Source organism: Drosophila serrata, unplaced genomic scaffold (assembly GCF_035046125.1).
Source record: "Drosophila serrata isolate PLE 108 unplaced genomic scaffold, ASM3504612v1 contig_184, whole genome shotgun sequence".
NCBI lineage: Eukaryota > Metazoa > Arthropoda > Insecta > Diptera > Drosophilidae > Drosophila > Drosophila serrata.
Genome location: NW_028257082.1, coordinates 3464675 through 3481940, shown reverse-complemented (window position 1 = coordinate 3481940; position 17266 = coordinate 3464675). Strand labels below are relative to the sequence as shown.

At 44.9% G+C, this 17266-nt stretch overlaps 5 protein-coding genes across 14 annotated transcripts; 2 read left to right on the top strand and 3 right to left on the bottom strand.

The window, feature by feature from the left end:
• Positions 1 to 1488: 1488 nt before the first annotated feature.
• LOC110179196 (macoilin-1) lies at positions 1489 to 11124 on the top strand. Of its 9 annotated transcripts, none has more exons than XM_020946614.2 (11): positions 1489 to 1745; positions 4808 to 5221; positions 6122 to 6266; positions 6333 to 6459; positions 6538 to 6664; positions 6730 to 7235; positions 7896 to 8183; positions 8413 to 8520; positions 8579 to 9246; positions 9308 to 9500; positions 9563 to 11124. In XM_020946614.2, exons 2-11 carry the CDS (start codon positions 5142 to 5144, stop codon positions 10102 to 10104), a joined length of 2784 nt encoding a protein of 927 aa, XP_020802273.2. In that variant the 5' UTR covers positions 1489 to 1745; positions 4808 to 5141; the 3' UTR covers positions 10105 to 11124. The 9 variants fall into 9 exon arrangements, with proteins under 9 accessions (XP_020802273.2, XP_020802272.2, XP_020802269.2 ...); XM_020946613.2 differs by having other exon boundaries at positions 6730 to 7328; XM_020946610.2 differs by having other exon boundaries at positions 6730 to 7520.
• Positions 11125 to 11234: 110 nt separating this feature from the next.
• Positions 11235 to 11801, top strand: LOC110179199 (uncharacterized). The gene is made up of 2 exons (XM_020946616.2): positions 11235 to 11386; positions 11443 to 11801. Exons 1-2 carry the CDS (start codon positions 11302 to 11304, stop codon positions 11718 to 11720), a joined length of 363 nt encoding a protein of 120 aa, XP_020802275.2. The 5' UTR covers positions 11235 to 11301; the 3' UTR covers positions 11721 to 11801.
• Hmg-2 (High mobility group protein 2) lies at positions 11742 to 13716 on the bottom strand. The gene is made up of 3 exons (XM_086828124.1): positions 13504 to 13716; positions 12695 to 13293; positions 11742 to 12632 (listed from the first exon to the last, which is right to left on the bottom strand). Exons 2-3 carry the CDS (start codon positions 13108 to 13110, stop codon positions 11855 to 11857), a joined length of 1194 nt encoding a protein of 397 aa, XP_086684250.1. The 5' UTR covers positions 13111 to 13293; positions 13504 to 13716; the 3' UTR covers positions 11742 to 11854.
• Positions 13717 to 13889: 173 nt separating this feature from the next.
• Xbp1 (X box binding protein 1) lies at positions 13890 to 16184 on the bottom strand. Its single transcript, XM_020946686.2, has 2 exons — positions 15529 to 16184; positions 13890 to 15461 (listed from the first exon to the last, which is right to left on the bottom strand). The coding sequence occupies exons 1-2, from the start codon at positions 15771 to 15773 to the stop codon at positions 14780 to 14782; spliced, it is 927 nt and encodes a 308-aa protein (XP_020802345.2). The 5' UTR covers positions 15774 to 16184; the 3' UTR covers positions 13890 to 14779.
• LOC110179232 (dynein regulatory complex protein 8) lies at positions 16178 to 17141 on the bottom strand. 2 transcript variants are annotated; one of them, XM_020946684.2, is made up of 4 exons: positions 17006 to 17141; positions 16707 to 16944; positions 16441 to 16651; positions 16178 to 16391 (listed from the first exon to the last, which is right to left on the bottom strand). In XM_020946684.2, the coding sequence occupies exons 1-4, from the start codon at positions 17016 to 17018 to the stop codon at positions 16293 to 16295; spliced, it is 561 nt and encodes a 186-aa protein (XP_020802343.1). In that variant the 5' UTR covers positions 17019 to 17141; the 3' UTR covers positions 16178 to 16292. The 2 variants fall into 2 exon arrangements, with proteins under 2 accessions (XP_020802343.1, XP_020802344.1); XM_020946685.2 differs by having other exon boundaries at positions 16765 to 16944; positions 17006 to 17135.
• Between the last annotated feature and the right edge of the window lie 125 nt (positions 17142 to 17266).

Here is a 17266-nt window from a genome sequence, read left to right as displayed (position 1 = left end):
CTAAATTCAAAAATTCAGCTGATAGGGAATACCCTCGTCACAAAACGATTCGTTCTCAAGATACCGATAAAGACATTCGATAGCTATCACGAGAGAACCAGCTCTCTCGGTAGAAATAAGAACTGGCAAAAAATCTATGTTTTCCACTATCGATTTTTTCTATGTTTTTCGAATTAGACATCGATACTATCGATTTCTTAAGCCGTGTAAATATTTTATCTACATTATATTAATAATTATTATTATTACTATGGTTAATGTTTAATTACGAATTTAATTAGTCTTCTTTACTAATTTAATAATCTTAAAGAGTGTAAATATGAATTGAAAAGTAACAAATCATGTATAAATATTTGTATTAAAAACAATCACTTTTCATTTGTTTTTAATTAACTATCTTAATATTTGAAACCAAAAACTTTAATTTAAGAGTGCAAATAGTATATTATCGTTATTATAGCTTAAAAAACCAAAAGCGAAATCAAATGAATGTATAAAATCGTTGTTTATACCCTTACAGGGTATTATAATTTCAGTCAGAAGTTTGCAACGCAGTGAAAGAGGCACCTCCGACTCTTTAAAGTATATATATTCTTGATCAGGATCAACAGTCGAGTCGATCTAGCCATGTCCGTCTGTCCGTCTGTCCGTTTCTACGCAAACTAGTCTCTCAGTTTAGAAGCTATCTGAAGAAACTTTGTAGTTAGTCTTCTATATACTCTCACTTGTATATATATCGGAACGGGCTGGATCGGACGACTATATCATATAGCTGCCATAGGAATGATCCGAAAATTTTTACAAAAAAAATTATAACATTTTCAGTTTTCAACTGTTTTCAAATAGCCATATATAGCCATTTTATATTATTCTTCAATTTTGTGTAAAATTTTATGAAAATCGGACTTCTATATCATATAGCTCCCATAGGAACGATCGAGAAATTAATTCAACTAAATTTTCAGTTTTCAAATGATTTTCATCAAATTAGAGATATAGCCATTTTATATTATTCTACAACTTTGTGCAAAATTTTATGAAAATCGGACTTCTATATCATATAGCTCCCATGGGAAAGATCGAGAAATTAATACAATTAAAAATTATAACGTTTTCAGTTTTTAGCAGATTTTCATCAAATTTGAGATATAGCCATTTTATATTAGTCTTAAATTTTGTGTCAAATTTTATGAAAATCGGATGAAATCATATAGGTGTCATACAAACAATCGTTAGATATGGAGGAAAAATGCAAATCTGTGAATGTAAAACTGCAAATATAATATGTATAGGTGAATGAAATGAAAGCAGGTATTACTTCATTGTTTTTTAACATAAATATATATAATTTATATTGTATGGATTCCTAGTCATCGAAGTTCTGTCTGCAAGAGTATCTAAACTTCGGCGTGCCGAAGTTAGCTTCCTTTCTTGTTAGTATTAATAAAAAAAATTATTTCTAAGTATCGATAGTGCAAAAGAATCGATGTCTTGAAAACTTTATCTAAACATCGATAGTATCGATAGTGCTCCGACGTTTTGCCAGCACTAGTAGAAATACAAATTTCGGTAGAAATACAAACTTAAATCAATACAGTTCCCCGGAATAAATGCACAACGGTCACGGTTACGCCGAGAGAAAATGCAGTGCTAATTTAGCGTAAGCGTCGCAGCAACGCAGTTAATAAAGTGCAAAGAAAAATTTTCGGGTGCCAAAGAATCTACACAAACCAGCGCACACACACGTAAGCAGTGCACATATACATACATGCACACAGACTGGCACAGCGCAGTTGTGGGAAATGTGCAAATTGTATCAAAATCCGCTTGAAAATAAATAAATTGGGCACCGAAACGTGTGAAGAGTCAAGTGAAATAATCAGACGCGGGTCGTGTGCGGCTGAATACGTCAAAAGCGAGCGCTAAATACTGAAAAACGTGTGCAATTTTGCAATGCTTCGACTGAGTGTTATTGTGTTAGTGTAGGTGAGGAGTGTGAAAAATACACATAGGTGTCCCTGTCCGTGTGTCAGCCGCCAACAACTAACACCAACGGCAGCGTTCCGCACACACACACACGCGCACAGGGGCAAACGTAACCGCAGTCGGCGCTGGCAGCGGAGAGCAAGGATGCTTTCCTTCCTGGCAGATGTGGATGCTGTTCGAAAGCTCACCTCTTACCCTCACCCCACTCGACCCCACCAAAGGCACTCGCGGCACATCGAACAATTTTCACTTTTCGCCCGCTTCAGATGTTGTTATTGCTGCTCTCCGCCTGCACGAACATGCATACCCATACACAGGCACACCGATGTTTTGTTTTATTCTAGCTATTTTCGGAAATCGAAGGTGATCGAGACCGGCATCAATGAGTGTTACTCAGTTTTTTTTTGTTTGCTTTATTTACATTGCTCGATTCCCGTATTAAGTCATTATTCCATCAGATAACGTAATGTGTGTGTGTGTGTGCGTCTGTGTTTCGGACGATAAACCAGAGCCCGAAATGTGGAGTGGTGGTTATCGCCAGATCCGTACGTTATGCAAAAAACCAGAAATCGGCCACCGAATTTATATGTATAGCGAGAACGGCATTTTATCAAAGTTCTTTAGCCTTTCGGTGCGAGTCGAATCTTGTCGCTCTCCTCTTGTTGTTTTTGTTGTTTCTAAATGCAAGGCGCGCGACCAAACAGCTGTAAATGTGTATGTGTGAGCACAGCAACAACGGCGTGTGAGTGGGAGTGTGTCAGTGCGATCTCATTTTGGCCACCAAAGTGCAATTGGGAAAGTGTGAAAGAAACGAACAGAGTGGAAAGAGAGGGAGAGAAATCGAACGAGGAATATCCAGCAATTAATTCAACACGTAGTTGGCATTAAAAACAAGCTGTTCCTTTAATCAATTTTGTCCTCAAATCTGTGGTGTCATAGATGATGGGGCGGGCTGATATTGTTTACAACGCAAAAAAAAAAACTTAAAAATCTATGCAAAATATTGTCATTTCTCGCGTTAGTTGGAACTGCGTGCTATTGTTTCTAGAATATTTTCTACTCGTGGCCTTTAACCAAGTTTGTGGTATGAATTTCACAAATATCACACAATTACACAGTTTTAATGGAGTCAAGATGGCAGAAAGTTTTGTTTATTTCATAAATTCCGCGACTTGTAAACACAGGGAGTTGAACTTAAATATTTAAACTCTTTACAAGTTTAAAAATATTTTTGTTTTAATATTTGTATTACTGACTACTGATGTCCTTATTGTGGGCTATTTCTTTAAAACTAATGACAATGATTTTATTTATCACAAAGCATAGCATACCGCCTTTTTGACAATTATACTTTCGAGTCCTTTTGGTAGCAGACAGGACTACAAAATGGCGGATGAAAATAGAAACATACAGATGAATGTAGATTATGCATATGTATGTTTGTACGTAAACCAGCAAGCATTCAGTTGTCCATTTGTGGTCCATCACGGGAAGGGGAATATGACCGGGAACAGAACAAGGATAATCGAGCAACAGCGCCAGACGCGTCATTGACAAGCGAAGCTTCCTCTTGTGATGGATGCGCTCCACTTTTGGATGCTATTTATAAACGTTTTCGCCCGTATACATACACACAATCGCTGACCGAGGACGATGATGATAATGATGATGATGCTGATGATGATGCTGATGATGATGATGGCCAGGCCACTGATTCTGCTCTGCTTCCTTGAAATCTGCATAGTTCCGCTTCCGATTGAGTTGGCGCAGTCGCAATGGTAGCTTCATCCATTTCCCTTCACTTGTGCTGGCGCAACAGAGCGTGTGTGTGTGTGTGTGAGTGTGTCTACTCTACGGTCCACGTTCCACGTTCCACCGAATTTACCGGGCAGCATCCACATCCACATGTTGAGAAGAGCGCCCAGCACATATCCTTTTCGTCTTCTCCTCCCTAGACTCATCCTCTTCACCGATTCCCGGATACGCCGTTACGCGCACAGCTCCCGCACTTTTCCACTCGTCGTTGCATTGATTTGTTTGTGTACGTGGGCAAGTGTGTGTGTGTTTCCGTCTGCACTTGTGATTTTCAAGCCCTTTCCTCGAAATTATCGCCATCGATTACTGAGGATTTAAATGAATGCTCTTCGCTTTTAAAGGGATTAATTTTGGATTTGGTTTTAAGGGCGGCTAAAGGATTATTAATGATTATTTTAAAGTTATTTCATTAAAAAGTTAAGAATTTCCTCATACTCTCTGAATACATTTGCGTGTACATATATTTTATAGAGTGCTAAAGGTACATATGTATGAACATATGTATGTAGTTTGCATGCGATTGAGTATCCCTAATCAGTCGCTGCACACCTTACTGTCACGTATTTGAGCTAGTTTTGTATTGCCCACAGGTGTGCTTTCAAGGAATTGTGCATTTCTGCATGAATTATTAAGACCTGCAGTCGACATTGCACTTCCACAAATCATATCTTTCAACATTTGTCGATAATCCTTAGAACGATTTCGGTAATGCAATTTCGAGGTCTTTTGAGCACTATACCTAATACATATTGGTCGGACAAAGCGAAAGTGTAGGCTAGAGAGCAGAGCAGGCCTAAAAATAACCCTTTTGTCTTTAACGGTCTATAAATGGCGGTTGAGTGTAAATAAAAATGCTGTCGAGATTTGGACAATATCCCGAGCGAATTCAATGTTAGGAGGCGCGAGAGTGAGCGCACTTTCTCACGCTCTTGCCGCCGTTCTCCTTGTGTCACTGCATCTCTCACAACCGACCTCCTCTCTCTTGTCGTTTCCCATATGCTTGCAGTGTTAAATCCTAAAAAGCCGGCTCAGCAGGAGGCGAGAAACGTTTTCCAAACGCATCACATGTAAATGAGATGCCGTCGCATCGGCAGCAGCAGCAAGCAAAACCACGCCGACATCGTCATCGATGCCACCAGGAACATCAGGAGCGCCAGCATCTGATTATTGAGTGAAAAGAGTGCAGTGTGTAGTGTAGAGAGTGGAGAGTAGTGCGCCAAGAGTGGAAAATCGGTCCGTTCGAGAATTGATAAGTTGATTAGAGGAAAGTAGCAGCAACACAGGAGACAACGCACTGATCTAGCGGAGGCGGGAGGCGAGGCACACGCCGGGTATCCAAGATGAAGCGACGCAACGCGGACTGTGGCAAGCTGCGACGGCCGATGAAGCGCAACAAAATCACAGAGGGCATGTACGGCAGGTGAGTGATAAGACAACTTTAATTATAATCTGTCCAGAAACCTAAATATGAAAATAATACAAGGAGCTCCTAATACTACTTTTGTGTACAAAAATATGTATGGAAATCTTAAAAGAAAACTAATTTGCCATAAATTTACAAGCTAAAATTTGTTTCAAAATATTAATTTGTGTGTTTTAGGGACTTATTCATAGTAAATTATTTAATGATTTAAAAGTGTCACCATGTAAAGAAGGTCCATAGTCGACTCTGAGTGCGCGCAGAAGTTAATTACTCATGTTAATTACTCTTTGGTACTACAAATGCCTTGAAAATTTTAAAATATTTTTATATTTTCCAATAATTCAATCGAGCCACATCTTAATTAAGATAAACAGTCACATTTCGATTTATTGGCATGCGAACTGCCCCCCAAGTCAGAGCTCTTGTTGATTATCTGATTTTCTGAGGCGCAAGAGAACAGGCACGAAATTCCTAGAGTGCGTAGCTCATGTGAACTCGTTCTCTCTTCTCGCATTTTTATTATTTATACGTTTGTTTACTTTTTGATTGCGCCTCATAGTTGTTGTTTTATGATGTTATGCATGTTTTTATTTGGACGCTACTCGTTTTCGGCATTTGCTCTTCCCGACCGCTTCTTCGTTTCGTCACTTCTACTTAATCTTTGACATAGCCAGATGATAATCTTATTAAGCATTTTAAACAGCCTGGGTGGTGGTTGGTGACTTCTGTATATTATTAAGTTTTTGTCTGTTATCGGTTTACTCAAGGAGAGCAATGGAGGATTGAAAGTTTGATTTGGGAATTTAATAAAAGTGTATTAGCTTATCGTAATTAATCAAATTATGAGTTAAGTAATTATAAAACAAAAATGTTATCCCTTCCCTTGTTTAATTGCAGCACAACTGTCCTGTACATGAAGTTTTTGATACTTTGGGCCATTGTAATGGTTGCCGATTTCATGTTCATGTTCCGCTTTGAGTTCTTGTGGCCATTCTGGCTACTCCTCCGCTCCGTGCACGATTCCTTCAAGTACAAGGGCCTGGTGAGTGGGACACCGATCCGGCTTCACTCCAACCGAAACTCTAATTGGGGTCACTTACTTTTGCAGGCATTTTCCGTGCTGTTCGTGTGCATAGCGATAACGTCGGATCTGGTCTGTTTGTTCTTCATACCCGTTCACTGGCTGCTCTTCGTGGCCAGCACCTATGTCTGGGTGCAATACGTCTGGCATACAGGTACGTCAGCCACAAAGACCATTGTGGAGTTGAAGTCACCGGACGTCTTCATATTTACCCATCCATGTTCTATTTCAGATAAGGGCATCTGTTTGCCGACCATAATACTCTGGATGTTGTTTGTCTATCTCGAGGTTGGCATTCGATGGAAGGACAGTCGCCACATGCCGCACTTGGATCTCTGCCGGCCGTTCGCTGCGCACTGGTAAGAATTTCATGCCTCGTTAACTAATGAAACTCCTTCTAATCCTCCTCTTCTTCTTTTACCAGCATTGGCTATCCGGTTGTCACACTCGGATTTGGCTTCAAAAGCTATGTGGGCTACCGCATGCGTCAACGCAAGCAGCGAGAGGTGGCCAAGGACAACGAGTTTTACATGCAGTTATTGCAGCAGGCGCTTCCCGCCGAAGAGGCCACTGAGGAGGCGACAACAGCGGGAGCGCCAACACCATCCAGCACCGTCGTGGTGGCCAACGGTTCGGCCACGACGCCGGCTTTGGTCGCATCCGCAACCGCAGCATCTGCGGCGGCGAACGGCATTCTGGCCACTGCCACGCAAGCACAAAACCATCATGAGCATCATCACAGCGGCGGCGCCGGCGCCAGCAGCAGCTCGAGCAATAGTAATCATCATCATCACCACCATCATAGTAACAGCAGTGGCAGCAGCAACCACAACAATAATAACGGCAGCGCAGGAGGAAAGGACAACAGTACGAATGACAGCGCAACGGCCGCGTCGTCAGCGACGTCTTCCGCTGCAGGGCCAGCGTCAGGTGCGTCAGTGACTGCGTCCACGGGCTATGTCTCCCCGGCGTCGTCAGCGGGCAAACAGTCGTCGGCATCAGCAGCCAGCGCGGCCACAACAGGTGCACCAATCACTACTTGTTCTACTTCCGTCTCAGCTCTTTCCGCTGCTATGACTGCGAATTTGGCGACACAGCACCATCAACAAAAACAGCAGTCGGGGGCGGCAGCATTCCCTTCTTCTTCTTCTGCTTCTTACTCTTCTTCCGCCTCCTCTTCTTCTGATGGTGTCGATGCTGACGGTTGTTGTGGTGGTAATAATGTCCATAAGCTGTTTCATGCTGCTGCCCCTCACAACAGCAACACCAAAGAACCCACTAATTCGTACTACTTACCAGCCGCCACATATGTATGTTTCTGTATGCGCATGTAACCCACGAAAACCAAGACTTGAAGGCACAATATCTAACCCACAGCAACCACAGTCGGCAATCGAAACCTTCATATCATTATCTTCCTGCTGCAAAGCAAACCTAACTCTGGGTGCCAGCAAGAGAGAGGCTCTCCTAACAACTAATACGTCCCAACCCCCCCAAGTACATTTCCCCGTGAAATCAATAAAACACAATTATTTTTTCCCTATAAATAAACATGCACTTAACGCGCTCTATTTTTATATCCCTTTGCAGCCACCTCCAATGGTCACGCTGGTGGTTCAAGGAACCATCGACGCAGCATGGACAAGGATAATAAGCATCGCAACAACAAGGGCGACGCCGCTGCTGATAATGAGCACAACAATGGGTCGCGGCATGGGGGTAAAAATAGCAGTTCCCAGGCCGATGGAGGCGCTGCCACAGCAACCACAAGCGCCACATTAACTAATAGTAAGGATAAGGATAAGGAGAAGTCAGACTGGGATAGTAGTGGCAGCAACTATCCACAACAGCAGCAGGGCGGGAAGGAAAACAAGCACGGTGAGTGGATGGGCATGCTTTGATTCTATTAACTTTGCAAGGTGCAATCTCTGATTAATAATCTTATCGTTCAAATTTGTTTATTACTTCAAGTCATTAAGTTATTTAATCGATTTGGGTTCTTCTGGTTTCATTACCCTGTGATTTAATCGAAGAATAACCCTATTGAGATATTTAATCAAACATTTGAAGACCGACAAATAACTAAGTTTCATATATATATTTACAGATAAAAAGGCGGGTTATGCGACAGTACCCAATGGAAGTGCTAATCATCTAGAAGCCGACGAAACGGGCAGTGCGGAGCCAGCACCTCCGGCTGAAAAAGCGCCCAAAGGTATGTGGAGAAGCCAAGGTCAAAATAAAGGTCCCCTAATAAGTTATACTTTTTGCAGGGCGACGCAATCGCGGCAAAAAGGACAACAACGCAGCCAAGGACAATCACAGCCATCAGCATCAGCTGGCTCAACAGCAGCAAAAGGATAAGGACAAGGAGAACACAGCCAATAACAACAACAACGATGCCAGCTCTGTATCTTCATCGGCCAGTTCCACCTCGAGCAACAACGCTATCGCGCACATTGCCAGCAAGGTTGTATCCAAGATTTGTGAAACATGCATCAAACTGGAAGCCGATGTGAAGAAGTATCGCGCCGAAATCAGCCATATGAAGCAAATCGAAAACGAGCTGCGCCAGAAGCTGGACGCCAATTTGACCAGTAAGTCAACGCTGCAGGCCAAACAGAAGGAGTGCGACGAATTGGAAAAACGTATCCAGGAGCTGAACAATGCCCGTCACTCGGACATGCTGAACTTGCAGACGGTGGAAAGGCGACTCAACGAGGAACGCCGCCAGAAGCAATCACTGGACGCTCAACTGGCGAACGAGAAAAAGGCGCGCAAGGTGGCCGAGGAGAAGGCAGCACGCCCCGAGTGCAGCACTCAATGCAAGCAACGGCGCCAACAGATGGACGATGAACAGAAGCGGCTGCGTGGAGAGCTCAAGCAGACGGAGGAAGCCAAACAGTTGGCTGTGGAACACGGACGGAAATATGAACAAGAGGTATGAATGCAAATAAATTCTTTAATATAATATTGGGACTAAGTGACTTGACTTTTCTCAGTACCGCATGCTGGAGGCGAAGCTACGAAGCCGTGAATCCTCTCAAACCGATTCAGAAATGTTGCTGAGTGCCATTGCCGCCATGCAGGACAAGAATGCAACGCTCGAGAAGAATCTATCCGCAGAGACGAGAGTCAAGCTGGACTTGTTCTCGGCTCTGGGCGCTGCCAAGCGCCAGATCGAAATATCTGACAGTGAGTATAAGCAGCACCTGGGTCAAAAATGCAATTCTAACCGATCGATTGCATTACTTCAGACCATCGTCGCTCCAAAGAGGATGAGGTCATTGATCTCAAGGCCAAGATTGCCCAACTGCTGGCCGTGATGCCGGACAATTTGTGTATGAACACTGGCCCACATGGACCGGCCAGTAGCATTCTACGCATGAATGACACGCCACCACTGCAGTCGGGTCCCGGACCGTCCTCGCCTATGCTCAGCCTGAGCGCTGCCGCCCAGGAGTATCATCAGCAGCAACAACAGCAGCAGCATCAACAGCAGCAGCATCAACAGCAGCAGCATCAACAACAGCAGCATCAACAACAGCAGCACCAACAGCAGCAACATCAACAACAACAGCATCAACATCATTTTGCCGTCTCCCAACAGCAGCAGCAGATGGTGCCAGTTAGTGTGGCGGCCGCATTTCAGGTGGCTGCGGCAAATGCTGCCGCTGCTGCTGCAAACGGAAACAACGGCTCCACTCTGGACCCCAATGCAAGTGTGTACACGCCCAAGACGGGCAATATGATGGTGGTGTCGCCGGTGGGCATGAACCCAAATGGAACGGATGCCTGACGCCAACAGCAGACGCAGTCCTCGTCGTCGTCGTCGTCGTCGTCCTCGCACCTGCATCTGAGACGACAAGTTTGAGATTATTATACTTTATATTAATTAGGGAAAGCAACAACCACAAACAGCCGTCGCCACAGCAAACGATGAGCAGCAGAAACAGCAGTTTGCTTACAATATCTGAATGTCCGTAATATAAATAAGCAGTCTCCTCCTTTCAAATTTCAACAGCACTGAAATGCAGGCCCCACAAAAATTTCTAAACAATTCCCTTCGTATGTTTTACGTTCGATGTCCTACGTCCTACGTATTACGTTTCACAAGTTTCCTAATTCTCATTTCCGCATCAAATTTGGCATTCCAATAGAAGTATATCTTGAAGAAGGCCCTCCGCTTCGATTGTTTTGAGTGAGCTGACCAGCCACCACTCGATAACACACCATACCACCCCACACCACACACATTCAGTATCTCTCCCTTCTATCACGAAAAGTAAAAGATTACTTTAACAAGATGATTTGAAAACTTGAATCACGAAACACAAATTTCTAAAAATAATAACAAATTGAAAATGGCGATTCGTATTTTTAATTGAATAAGTTAGAGAGGAACCTTCCGAAATCCCATGTTTTTTCATTTTTACCAAACGCTGTGAGAGAGTTGGACCAACCTTAGTGATGGCCTTTGATCTGGGGGGGATGCCCCCGATTCAATGGAATATATATTTTTGAAGTCTGCGCCCTTGATTTATTATCTCATTAAATTATTTTTGTTATAAAACCTTAAATGTATGCTATAATTTAGAACCTATCACTTTTGAAAAACAAACAAGCTGCAAACGAAACGAGTTTCTTTTTAAGTTTTAATTTATTTTTGTTTAGTTTTGCTGTTCCTAAGAAGAAAAGAAAATATCGAAAAGAAGTAAGAGAAGAAGAAGTTTATTTACGAAAAGCGAGAAGCGACGACTATTTTGTTTAATAATAAAAAGAACAACAACTTTTGGCTGCGCGAAGCAAGCACCTTTAATTTGTTTATCTTTATTTTACGATTTTGTTAATTGGCCCCCACAAGCAACCCTTTCCCTAAGTGTTACGTGTGTCGGAATTGTCGGACTTGTCCGTTCCCCAAACCGATCATCCCATATCTCGTGCTGTTTATTTTTGTCCGCGAGGAAAATCGAGAACTAAGAAAATCAATCACACAATGTTTGTTAACGCTATATACAGTGTGCTGGAGGCTATCTCCTATGGCGTCTATACATTTGTGGCCACAATTTGGCACGTAGAAGGTAGGTCACCATTAACCAAAACCATGTAGTCCAATCTTATTTACCCTGCTCCACAGAGGCATTGATTAACCTTATGATGTCCACGTTTCTTCTGGTGCTGAGTCTGGCGTGCCACCCGATTATGATCATTCCCATGCTCTTGTTTTGCGTCTATGTTTTGCGCAACTTTTGGTACCGCCGCGCCACGAAATTTAAGATCGATGAAAAGGAGGCCGATGGTGGAGTGATGGCTGGCATCCGGAATACGCCTCGTACCCCCCGAATTCCGTCCTATCGCAGCTTTGCGGCAAAACTAGGCGATGCTGGCGCCAATGACACGCCCGTGCAAAATTAAATCAGCGCGAAGCGGCCAAAATTTGGATGTCTTCATATATTATTAAAACATTCACATGTCTGGACTGTTATCTTAAGCTTATGTTTTGTGTTTAAATAGTACGCAGTCTTGATTGGAATTAGCAGGACCTAAGGTTAAGACTTGACCAGAAGGCTGGCGGCGTCCACCTTTCGCAGGGCTTCCCGGGCTTTGGCTAGCATGGCGTTGGCCGTCGGCTGGGCAATGAGGCCAGCAAGGTGCCGTAGGTACTTGTCAATGTTGTCCACATTGGGAGGAGCGGCAGACTCCAGTGGCGGCAGTTGGATTCCACCGAGCGCAGACACCAGTTTCTGACGCAGTCCTTTCACATAGCTCTCAAGACGCGCGTTCTCGACCATCATCGCGGATACCTCGCCCATGACCTTGGCGTAGCCGGCTTTCGTGTTGTCGACATGCTGCTCGAGCACAGCGTTTTGCTGCTCCAGATCCGTCTTGGCCTTGCGCAGCGTCCTTAACTCGTTCTCCGTGCTGCGATTATGCTCGATGAACTCGTTGGTGTAAATGGGGATTTCGCCAGCCTGAAGAAGACGAAGCGTTGCGGGTATGGGTGTCATGTGGCTGGTGGGAACGGGCTGGGCCGGCACAGGTGCAGGTACTGCACTAGGCGGCGGCGGTGGAGGTGGAGGTGTCGGCATTCGTTTCACTTGCGCTAGCGGAACGTCGTCTGGGTCTTCTTCGCTCTGCCTCTTCGCTGCTATTGGCTTCGCCCTGGCTTTTTTTCCCTTGCCCAGACTGGTATCGGCGTTGCCGCCGCTCTTTGGGGTCTTCTCCTTTGGAGAACCCTCTAGTTTGGTAGCCTTTTTGGCCTTCGCCAGTTCCCTGGCCACAATCTCGGGGTGTTCTTTAAGAAAAAGTTGAAGCTGCTCCTGATATCTATTAAACATTGAAAAATCTAAGTGTCAAAAGGGGAATGAGCAACGTAACCTGGGTCTTACACGGCCTTATCCTTGGCGGCTGCTTCCATATAGGGAACCTTGCGCTCCTCCGGCAGCTGGTGCCATTCCTCGCCAATGATTTTTGTGTGCTCCAGAGCCGTGCGGTGGGGTTGCTCGCGTCGCAGCTCTTCGCGCCTGTCGTTCATGAAACGGACGTAGCCATTGAGTGGCATTTTAGGGGCTCCTGCCACGTTAATACGACGTTGCGCAAGCTTCTTCAGCTCGCTTTCCAGGTCGGATTCAGAGTGGCGACTGGCCTTCTGGCCCTTCGGTTTCTTGGGTGCCTTGGCCGGAGACGGTTTGTCCTCGTCAAACTCCTCTGGCCTGGCCTCATCAAGAGATTTGGAGGCGATTGGGGTTGAGGCGTGGGCAGCCTCTGCCACCACATGTGAGGTCTCCTTCGATGGTTCCGTCATGTGGCTGCCGTCCTAAATTTTTTTTTTCAGGATTGTTTTGGTTTGGCTTTCACCAATGTGCCCAGACCGATCCCAAGAGCTCTAGACTTGCTGGTGGCGAGCGCGTTGCGTTGCCGGACCGTGCGACCTCGAGCGCTTTAGAGTGCCCAGCTGCCGTGAAGGCATTTCAAAGATTTCAGCGCCCTCCATGAAGGAAAAAAATAAATAAAACTGAATTGATTACGAGAAAATAAACCTCATGCACTTCAAGCATTTCGCCAAGCCCCACCCTCGGCACAAGGTCAGCACCTGAATTTAAGCAAATTGTTCCTCAACTTAAGGTTTGAAATATGTGCGCAAACTTGACCCATTTTCGGAACACTTTTATTTGTTATTAATTATACTATACCATACCATATTATTACAAATACCGCTAAATTTGTCCAAAATCGATTTCTTATATCATTTGTGTAAATGTTGAATGTATCTTCTGTTAAAAAACTATAAAAAGCCACCGATATTAAAACATTACTTGTTAACTGAATTTAAATATAGGAATATATTTTTAGAATCTTATTTAATTTATATAAAGTTGGACTCTGCCCCTCGCAATAATCTGTGAGCCCCTTCATATGAATTTAAAGCATTATAACATTTCCAAGTATGATGACTCATGTTTGTTTGGTCTTTAACCCGTCACATTATCTACGTCGCAATTTCGTCAGAATATGTGGCGTGATCCACAGGCCTAGGGGAAGGTGGCGTGACGAGGATAAAACAAAGTAAATATGGATTAAGACTGTGGTGTGGTTTGGTTTATATTCTGAATATATAATTTTTTCCAATTGGTTTCACAAATTCTTTGAGCACATTACAAGTAACAGTAGCCTACATATGTATGTGGTTAGTGTTTAATTTAAATGGAAACCTACAACTAATCTTGGCGCTCTACGTCCACGATAAATATCATATATATAAAGCCTTATTTGCGACGACGAAATTCTGTACAGCCTATCATCTAAAACAAACTTAAACATAAACGGCGGCCAGCCGAACTTAAGAGTAGAACAGAGAGAAACAAAGGCTTAGATCAAGCTGGGGAACAGCTCATCAAAGTTGCTCTGCCAGGGGAAATCTTCCTCGTCGATGGGCAGAGTCAGGGCCGTGGATGTCGGAGAGCCCAGTATGGACTCGTACCCGTGATCCGAGGTGGCCGAGTGGAGAGACAATGCGGGGGATTTGGCCAGCGGGGAGATCGCCTTGACTCGCGGACAGAGAAAGCGCTGGATGGGATCGAAGCTGCTCTCGTCGTCCGAGTCGTCCTCGGTGGCGTTCACCACGTTGAGGTAGACCTGCGACGGTGACGTCGCTGGCGGAGGACACTTCATGATCACGTCAGTCGTATCCTCATCGCCAGCGGTGACGCCGTCGCAGTAGATCTCCTCGACGGCCTCGTTAACCGGCACCGCATCACCGTCCATTACGATGGTGATTGAGTTCGTCTTGGCATCGTAGGTGCCGTACACTGTGTCCGGTGTGGCTTGCAGAAGTGAGGCGGCCGCTGTTGCAGTGATTGTGGCTGTTGTCGTCGTCGAGGCTGGCGCTGTAGATGCTTGCTGGGGGTTTCCATTTACCTCCAACACCTGCACATTCAGGCTGACACTGTGCTCCAGAGGTGCCTTTGCATTACTCAGGCCATCAGCTCTATGCCCGCCGGATTCCAGGCGCTCTGTTGCGGACCCCACCACTGGTCCAGGCAGTCGCTCTGCTTCGCCTGTATCTTGGGCAGCATCTGGGCTGCTCTCTCCAGCGCCTGTCTCCAGGTCTGCTGTGATATCTGCGAGCAGACTTTCGGCCAGCTCTTCGAGCCGCTTGACGTCGAATTCTTCGTCGTCGCCAAGCATGTCTTGTAGAGTAGGCAGAGCGCCACAACCTTCCAGAGTGATGCCATGCTCCGGCTGCTCTTCAGCTGCTCCGTCAGCAGACGCGCTAACGACTGTGTGTCCACTTGTTGTGTACCCTGCGGCAGAGGGTCAGCATTGGATGCTGCAGATCCAAGGATTGTGGACGCACAGCCCTCAGCGCCTGCGCTGGCGTTGGATTGGCTGGTGCTCTTGTTGTTTGTGGCGGAGATGTATCTGTACTGCTGCTGCTGCTTCAGCTCGGCGAGTTCCTGGCGCATGACCTCCAGTTCCGAGTCGAGCTTGTGGTTCTTGGCCAACAGCGACTCGTTGATGGCTTGCAGACTGTCGCACTTGTTCTGTAATATTTCCGTCTTGTCTGTGAGTTCTTTGATTTCGTACTCCATTTCCTCCATGCGAGCCTTCTTCCGGTCGCGTGATGTTTGGGCGGCCACTCGGTTCTTTAACTTCCTGCGAGGAAGACAAAGGAAACAATTAACTAAAGGTTCAACTAACGCAGGGGGTGATGCGCTCATACTTTCTCTGCACCTTCTCCTCCCATGTGAGGTGGTCCAGACGGCGCTTCTTGGCCTTGGGCGCCACCGCCGACATGGCCTCTTCATCCATGTTAGAAGAGGAAGCGTAGCCTGAACTCGAGGGCGTGGGCGAGGAGGCCTTGAGCAGGGCTGCCGTCAGGGGGGCGGGGCGCAACTTGGGTAGCGTATTCGATGTGATGGCTGACCGCGGCACGGTTATCAGCACTGCGTTCGCGGTGAGGGCCATTGCTAACTCAGGTATTGTGATAAACTGCTGTGTGGGCTGGGTTCCAACTTAGATTTGCATCGTTTCCGTGTGCTGGCCACGGGCACTAAACTTTATCTGACTGTCGATTTACTTAGGTTGTCTCATTGGCTTCGACTGCGCTTCTCGGACGCTCTGCTGGTTTGGACCTCTTCATTGCCTCCTCTTCGGGCTTTTCTGGCTTTCTCACGCAATTTTCTCATCCACCTTTGCAATGCGGAACGACTGGTTTTTCTTTGGGCTGACGTGGTTTTTCTGAAAGCTGACGTGGTGTTCCGTCCATATATAAAGAAAATATATGTATAGAGAATATGGGAAATGCAACTCTGAAAAAGGTGCATAACTTAGATGAAAACGAAGAGGAACTTTGCTTAAAAATAATCAGATTAAGTGTGACCAGATGTATAAAACAATTTATTTGAAATGGTTTGCTACCTTACAAAACAATTTTAAATTCACGCACAATTTGGTAAACGAAATCAACTTTTTTATCCTTCGTATTTAAGGCGCTGTTGGCGGGGGCTTTTTACCCTTCTCCTTTTCGGCCTGGGCTAATTCCTCCTTCACCGCATCAGCGACTTCGTAGATTTTGGTCTTGTGCTGCAGATCGAAACATTAAATAAGAACATTTTTTGCAGTTATGCCTTGCCTTTAGTTGGTTCAGGTAGAAAATGAAGGGAATGTTTCCGGTAATCGGATCTATTGCCACCGGCCACATCTCCTCCAGCTCCTCCTCCGTGAAGGGCTCCCCTTCCTCGGCCATCAGTTTGCCGAAGTACTCCTTGGTCAAGTACTTCTTGTTCTCCGGGTCCAGGACTTCAAAGGCCTCCATTATCTTTACAGCCGATGCCGGTTCCATTCTGTGGAACAGTAAAAATGAAAATCATATGACGCATTTACCCGAAGTAATCTAACTTGTGATCCATGAGCAGAACGGAGACGTGGGCCATGAATTTGGATATGTGAGCCTCACCCGGGTAATCCGTAGATTCGGTGGCTTTAATGACCTCAAGAACCTCCTTTTCGGTGGGTGCACATCCCAGGAAGCGGAGGACGTTGCCCACATTGCGGGTGTCAATGTACTTATCGCCATGCGTGTCGAAGATGCAAAAGGCTTCCGCAATCTGAACCTCAAGTTCGTTGCTTAGGGTAACTGCCAAGAGCAGACGGCTTTAGGAGGGTGAGGGCATAATAGCATACGATCCCATGCTTACCGCCAACTTCCATGCCAAAGGAGTTTTTTTACAAATTTTTTTTTAAATTTTAGATCTGTTTTACTAAAAAAATTTCATCAGTTTGCTCCGTGGTTTAGAGACACTTTGAAAGCGATCTAAACGGTTACTCTTTTAAATATAAATTTTAAAACTTACCTATATGGCGCCAAAATCGATAGCTATCGATAACTTCATTCTCCTTATATATAATTTGGATTTTATCTTATAGCCTCTTGTCATTTTTTTTGTTAATTTTTATTC

Excerpts from the sequence above, each read along its gene's own strand:
- LOC110179199 (XM_020946616.2), top strand. The coding sequence starts at position 11,302 with ATGTTTGTTAACGCTATATACAGTGTGCTGGAGGCTATCTCCTATGGC. Across the intron at positions 11,387-11,442 it reads CACAATTTGGCACGTAGAAG|AGGCATTGATTAACCTTATG; the intron begins GTAGGTCACCAT and ends CCTGCTCCACAG.
- Hmg-2 (XM_086828124.1), bottom strand. The coding sequence starts at position 13,110 with ATGACGGAACCATCGAAGGAGACCTCACATGTGGTGGCAGAGGCTGCC. Across the intron at positions 12,633-12,694 it reads GCCGCCAAGGATAAGGCCGT|ATATCAGGAGCAGCTTCAAC; the intron begins GTAAGACCCAGG and ends AATGTTTAATAG.
- Xbp1 (XM_020946686.2), bottom strand. The coding sequence starts at position 15,773 with ATGGCCCTCACCGCGAACGCAGTGCTGATAACCGTGCCGCGGTCAGCC. Across the intron at positions 15,462-15,528 it reads GAGGAGAAGGTGCAGAGAAA|GAAGTTAAAGAACCGAGTGG; the intron begins GTATGAGCGCAT and ends TCTTCCTCGCAG.
- LOC110179196 (XM_020946610.2), top strand. The coding sequence starts at position 5,142 with ATGAAGCGACGCAACGCGGACTGTGGCAAGCTGCGACGGCCGATGAAG. Across the intron at positions 5,222-6,121 it reads ACAGAGGGCATGTACGGCAG|CACAACTGTCCTGTACATGA; the intron begins GTGAGTGATAAG and ends GTTTAATTGCAG. Across the intron at positions 6,267-6,332 it reads CCTTCAAGTACAAGGGCCTG|GCATTTTCCGTGCTGTTCGT; the intron begins GTGAGTGGGACA and ends TTACTTTTGCAG.
- LOC110179232 (XM_020946684.2), bottom strand. Across the intron at positions 16,652-16,706 it reads GTTCTGCTCATGGATCACAA|AATGGAACCGGCATCGGCTG; the intron begins GTTAGATTACTT and ends ACTGTTCCACAG. Across the intron at positions 16,392-16,440 it reads TCTACCTGAACCAACTAAAG|CACAAGACCAAAATCTACGA; the intron begins GCAAGGCATAAC and ends TTCGATCTGCAG.